We start from the raw sequence: 6,544 nt of genomic DNA, 5'->3' as shown, positions 1-6,544 counted from the left end.
TCTAGGACTATATTGCAGAGGAAATGGTAGATATTCAGAGCTGGGAGGAGGGGAGGGAGAGAGAGAAGCTGCTGTCCCAGGAGTCAGGGAAGGAAGAGTCAACTAAAAAAAAAAAAGTACAAGTGGCCAGTAGCCCCAGGGGAGGATGCTGTCCTGTTTTGGTAATTGGAGGAAGGGAAACACAACTAGAGGAAGATGGGATTAGCCGCAAAGAAGAAAGAGTAGCAAGGCCTAGTATGGGGGAGGGAAAAGAGGGGGGCGGGTCCTTTTCTGCCGCACTGCTGGTGGGAGGGGAAAGTGGGGATCCGACTTGGTGGATGACGTCGCTCTCACGTGATCAAGAGCTGACGTGTGCAGAAGTCCTTCTTGTCCTGGTCGTTGTTCCCGTCTGAGTACCAGCTCCCTATTACCCTGAGGGCGGGCGGGCCTGTAGCCGAGGAAAGAAGGAGGCGGAAAAGAAATTGTCTCAGATCCCTGCAGGTCAGTGCCTGGGATATTCCATAAAGTGGGGGTGGTGGAGGGTAGAGGGCGGAGGCCGTCGCAGGAACGGAGGCGCCGCCGTCGTCTCTCCCACTTGCCGCCCTCATTCCAAAATATACGTCCCGCCCGCAGTCCACTTCGATGCTGCCAAACAGTGAGTAGTGGGTGTTTGGGCAGGCGACCAGAAATCAGGAGATGGGAATCTGCTGCAAGCTGAGGCCCGCAATCCCGAAAGGGAGCTATGGCCTGGGTGTTGGCCCCTGGTCCACCAGAACTGGGCGGGAGGGGGAAAAACTAGATATGGGGTCCCGGAGTTGTGGGGTACAGTGTGATGTGTCGGCCAAACCCCTGAGCCAGCGGGTATCAGGCGGGAAACCTTTAACAACCAGGCCTCCGAATTAGGAAAGAGTTTTGTTCTCTGGGGACTGGTCCGTCCACCAAGCACTCAGTAGCGACTGTTTCCCAGTCTTTCTGCCTGTGGCGGTGCCTTCCATGGATCTGTGTCTAAGTGGGTCCAAGCCTCTCCTGGGTGGTCAGTCTTTCCATAGGTTGCGGTACAACGCCAGGCAAGAGAAAAGGAAGGAAATTAACCAGCTCGGTGAAGGTCGAGTTGAAGGTAAGACCATCTGGGGACCCTAGGAGCGGCAGGGGTAGAAAAGAGGGGAAAACCAGAAAAGGTAATTTAGGTTTACATTTGAGTCTAAATGTGTTTCTCACACTCCTCGAACTGTGGAGAAATGGCGTGCGCACTCCTTCCTCTCTTTCTCTCTCTCTCTCTCTCTCTCTCTCTCTCTCTCTCTCTCTCTCTCTCTCTCTCTCTCTCTCTCTCTCTCTCTCTCTCCCCCCAACCGTGTGTGTGTGTGTGTGTGTGTGTGTGCACTCGTGGAGGTGGGGGCGGGGGACGGTAGGGAAACCCATCAGATAGTTTGTTCGTAATCCTTCTCCCTCAACAGCACTTAGTGTCCATGTTTTCCATCTGTCATCCTGCAGGTCTGCTGTAGCAGGTGGCACTGCTTGAAATAAGGGAGGAACTTTCCCCCGGATCAGTAGAGGTTAGTGTGGGCGCGGGGGCGGCCTGGAATGGGGGAGGGGTTAGAAAGCTGCTTGGGTTTGGCCAGGCTCACTTGATCCTACTCTGCTTTCTTATGCCCACCCATTTTAGACTAGGGAGGGGGCTGAGCGTGTGCACGGTTTGGATGTCACAGTGAGGTTTAACACAAATCTGACGACCTGGATGGTAAATTAGGAAAGCATCAAATATACAGTCGGTGCATCAAGCCCTGGTCTTTTTCACTGTTTCTGGTATCTCCGCAGATCAGAAAGATTGTTGGGCGTGGTATACCTCACAGGAAAGGAAGAAAGGGAACACTGCTTGTTTCCCGGAGGTTAGTGCAAGGGTGCTTATCCCATGGGGTACTATAGGAGCTTGTGACTGATGAAAACCCAGCAGAATTTGTGGATGCCATTGTCTTTATGCTTAGAGGCAAGAGTGAACTGGGGGTGGGCTGGGTGGGTGGGGGGAGGCATGTAAGGAGAGAGTGAAATGAGGGAGTTAGAGGTTTTTGTTTCTTGTTTTTTGTTTTGTCAATTAGCTGCATTCCCTATCCAGCATTCAATTACTACTTTCTTGCCTCTCTGTGCGTTTGTCAGCATGGAGCGACACAAAGAAAGGAGAAAGCCAAATGCTTTTTTTCTTCTTCTGTTTCTAGGTTTACCTCCAGAACCAGTTATTGTGGCCTTGAAGAAGTGACTGAAGAAGATCACTCTCCACAGGCCTGCTGCACTCAGGCTCGAAACCCTCTTTCCCTATCTTGACTGACTATTTCTTGGTCCCTGCTGTTGTCAGGGACGGTTGCATGGGCTACGCCAGGAAAGTAGGCTGGGTGACTGCAGGCCTGGTGATTGGCGCTGGAGCCTGCTATTGCATTTACAGACTGACCCGAGGAAGAAAGCAGAACAAGGAGAACATGGCTGAGGGTGGCTCTGCTGATGTGGATGATGCTGGGGACTGTTCTGGGGCCAGGTATAACGACTGGTCTGATGATGATGACGACAGCAATGAGAGCAAGAGTATAGTTTGGTACCCACCATGGGCCCGGATTGGCACTGAAGCAGGGACCAGAGCTAGAGCCAGGGCAAGAGCCAGGGCTACCAGGGCTCGGAGAGCTGTCCAGAAAAGGGCTTCTCCTAATTCAGATGATACTGTTTTGTCCCCCCAAGAGTTACAAAAAGTACTTTGTTTGGTTGAAATGTCCGAAAAGCCTTATATTCTTGAAGCAGCTTTAATTGCTTTGGGCAATAATGCTGCTTATGCGTTTAACAGAGATATTATTCGTGATTTGGGGGGTCTCCCAATTGTTGCAAAGATTCTCAATACTCGGGATCCCATTGTTAAGGAAAAGGCTTTAATTGTCCTAAATAACCTGAGTGTGAATGCTGAAAATCAGCGCAGGCTTAAGATATACATGAATCAAGTGTGTGATGACACGATCACTTCTCGATTGAACTCATCCGTGCAGCTGGCTGGACTCAGATTGCTTACAAACATGACTGTTACTAATGAGTATCAGTACATCCTTGCTAACTCCATTTCAGACTTTTTCCGCTTATTTTCAGCAGGAAATGAAGAAACCAAACTTCAGGTTTTGAAACTCCTTTTGAATCTGGCTGAGAATCCAGCCATGACTAGAGAACTGCTCAGGGCTCAGGTGCCATCTTCCCTGGGCTCCCTCTTTAATAAGAAGGAGAACAAAGAGGTTATTCTTAAACTTCTGATCATTTTTGAGAACATCAGTGACAATTTCCAGTGGGAAGAAAATGAGCCTGCTCAGAATCACTTTAGTGAGGGGTCACTTTTTTTCTTTTTGAAAGAATTTCAAGTGTGTGCTGATAAAGTTCTGGGAATACAAAGCCATCACGATTTTCTAGTGAAAGTGAAAATTGGAAAGCTTGCGGCCAAACTGACTGAGCGTATGTTCCCAGTGAGCCAGGAATAGCTTGGTAGCTTTGTAGTGTAGCAACAGCACACCTGGTAAGCTATTCTTTCTCTCTGCCTTGTTTATATGGCAAAGGAACCCTTTCAGCTGCCAGTTTTGAATAAGGAATATCATAGTGTATCATGGATGCTGATATTTAACCAAGTTTGTCTTCAGGTTTAAGTTGAAGGAATGACTATCACTACTTGTCCGGAAAACATGTTTGTTGCCTTTTATCTTGTTGCCTAGATTGGGATATTTGTACTGTTTTCCTCTGCATAAGTGACAGTGAACCAATTCATCCAAAGTAGGCGCCTTTCTGTCATTTTCATTCATTTTTATTTGTGCATCATCAATAAACTTTTATGTTAATGCTGGAAAGAAACAACAGAAGAAGAAAGCAACTAGCCCGTCCTTTGGTTTATGATCTAGTTGTAGAGATAGGAAACACACAAACAAAAACCTAAAAAACAAAAACAAAAACAAACCCAACAACCTGAGATTATCTGGGACATACATTCTGTCAGATCTGTGCCTTCAAAACATAGATAGAGGAGGCAAGGACTTTGGTGGCTGGCTACGTGAATCAGTTAAAGCTTCAGGGAGGACAGAGCCATTGAAAGGGAGTCCTGAATGGGGCAGGGAAGTTGCATTCCATGAGACCAGAGTTGAGGGGAAATGATGTGAGGAGAAACCTTATGGTAGTCAAAACAGCCTTCTTAGAGTGTGGAGAATAGCATTAAAGAAACCTAGAAAACTATGAAGCCCATTACACAAGGCTTCTTGGACGTATTTTAACTAGAAAAGAATTGAGGTCAATATAAATGGCCTTCCCACACCGTGTGTCATCAAGGATGGTGTAGCAAAATGGATCCTTTCTGACTCTGGTGATGGGCATTTGGCAATACATATCATTAAGCCTTAAAATATGTAAACCCTTTGTCCTAAGTGGGTACCTGAATAATTGGCCAAAGAGTGTATGTGCAAGGCCGTTCTTGTCAGCATTGTCCTGAGGTAGTAACATTGGGAACAATTTCAGTGTCCAACACACTGAATTGAGTAAATAAATTAAAGCACGTCCATGCTGTGTGATAAATGTGCTGATGGAACTCAGTATTGCTAGATAAAGATACTCATCAGGTATTGTTAAGTGAGCAAGGAACATTAGATAGCAGTATTCAGAGTATGATTACATATGGGGGGTTAAATCAGATTTAAAAAGAAGCTAAAATCTATGGAATTATATACACCCAGTAAGTACTAAGAGTTATATTTGGATAAAAGATAATGAGTGATACTTACTTTTTGTACTTATTATTCATCTATGTTTTCTTGTTTATGAAAATTAATACTGATTTTTAAGGAAAGGTTTAGAAAAAGAAAAGTACTGGGAATGCAGCAGGTGATTAGTTTGAATGTGTACTGAGTAGAAAATATTTAGGCCCCAAATGTGGTGGTTTGAAGTTTCCTCTTCAGAATGATAGATGATGGTGATGATAAGCTTGATTGTGAGACTGAAATGAGAGAATTTATGCAAAATATTTACAATATTCTGGCATATAGCAGCAGTTAATTGAGAAATGTGAGTACCTTTAAGTACCCAGAATGTAGTGTTAATGGGTTTGGTTTGACTTTGTTTTGCTGGGGCATTCTGCTATGTTTCAGTGTCATTTAATAAATAATAATAATAAAGGTTACCATTTATTAAGTGATGACTGTGTAGAGTTCTGTCATTCCTGCAAGGAAACTTCTGCTAGTCATTTCTCAAGGGTTCTAGGACTAGAGGTGTCACCTCAGTCATGACCTCTCCAGCCTTCATGGTATTTTCCTTATTGGTGTGACGGTTGCTATGCTGCTTTGTGTGTGTGAAAACAGGATAATGGTGCCGTCTTCTGTCTCGGTTTTATCTAGGTTGAGTTCCAGGTTTTCAGGTATGTACTCTGATGTCTGGAGTAGGACCAGGGACTGTTTGGCTTCAAGACGTTGGCTTTAGTAACCCTGCTAAGTCATTCACGTGTAGGACCTCATTTGATAGCACTATAAAGAATGAGATGCTAGAGGATGAAGTGAAAATTTTCTTTGCACCTACTAAGCAAGATAAAAGGAATTGCTACTGTGTGTGTGGGGGGGGGCAGGGCAGAATTTGAGGTGTTTATGTGAGAGTCACATTGACATTTGAACGATGTAATCCTTTCAGCCGAGGCGCCTAGGCTGCAAAGAGGAATTTGAGAGAGCTGACAGGGGATAGAGGAAGACTGAGGAGAGGGGCCTGGATGTGGGCTGTGGGGGAGTTGCCTAAGAGAACTAGGTAAGCAACTAGCAGCCTGGGAGAGAAAGCACACAATTTAGTCAGCCTGTTTGAAATTTTTTTAATCAACCTCCCCCTCCCAAGAAAAACAAAAGCTAACTGCTCCTTCGGGATGCTTGAGAAAACAGAGGCAACGAGGACAAAGTTGCTCCTTAACTCCCTCACGTAGAATGAACACACACACAGGCACTCAGATCAAGCCATGTTGAGCTTAATTGGGGTAGTGAGAGGCTCCAGTGTGGTAGTCAGTCGGACTACCTTCTGAGGGTGGTGCCTTTAATTCCGATGATACAGTGCCACTTGCAGGGGACTTTTTATGTAGAATGGCACATACATTGCTGTGGCCATAAAGTAACTGATTTTTTTTGTTTGTTTGTTTTTTGGAATCCTTGAACAGAACCAACGACGAAGGGAATATTTTTGGCTTGGGGTTGCCCTGTGTCCTCTGCATGTATTTTTATGCCCCCCTGGACTGGTGCAATTTAGGTTGAGTAAAATACTCTTTGGGCAAGCTGTAGGTGAGAGAGGTGTGGGGCAAGGCCAAGCTACTTCCTGATGTCCCAGGGTTTCCCTGGAAGGTTGCAGCTCTCAGTCATTTTTAGGAAGAGCAGGGTCCTGGCTGTGACTGTGGAGCTCATGGGTCAGGTCAGGGAGAAGTTAGCTTCTTCTCTTTCAGGGATGGTAGTAAGACACCCAGAGCATAGTCTGCTATTGCGATTTTCCTCACCAACCAGTGTTTAGCATCTATGTCAATCCAAATGTGTTCAAAGATATTTTCTGA

At 45.7% G+C, this 6,544-nt stretch overlaps 1 protein-coding gene across 2 annotated transcripts; it reads left to right on the top strand.

Annotated features, from left to right (window-relative positions):
• The first annotated feature begins 323 nt into the window (after positions 1 to 323).
• On the top strand, positions 324 to 5,167 carry ARMCX3 (armadillo repeat containing X-linked 3). 2 transcript variants are annotated; one of them, XM_084788466.1, is made up of 5 exons: positions 324 to 480; positions 1,018 to 1,096; positions 1,471 to 1,532; positions 1,795 to 1,865; positions 2,190 to 5,167. In XM_084788466.1, exon 5 carries the CDS (start codon positions 2,337 to 2,339, stop codon positions 3,474 to 3,476), a length of 1,140 nt encoding a protein of 379 aa, XP_084644592.1. In that variant the 5' UTR covers positions 324 to 480; positions 1,018 to 1,096; positions 1,471 to 1,532; positions 1,795 to 1,865; positions 2,190 to 2,336; the 3' UTR covers positions 3,477 to 5,167. The 2 variants fall into 2 exon arrangements, with proteins under 2 accessions (XP_084644592.1, XP_084644593.1); XM_084788467.1 differs by lacking the exon at positions 324 to 480 and having other exon boundaries at positions 999 to 1,096.
• Positions 5,168 to 6,544: the final 1,377 nt, after the last annotated feature.

Source organism: Acomys minous (genome assembly GCF_964271855.1).
Source record: "Acomys minous genome assembly, chromosome: 7".
NCBI classification, from domain to species: domain Eukaryota; kingdom Metazoa; phylum Chordata; class Mammalia; order Rodentia; family Muridae; genus Acomys; species Acomys minous.
The sequence above is the reverse complement of the archived record's forward strand: the minus strand, read 5'-3'. Positions and strand labels throughout refer to the sequence as shown.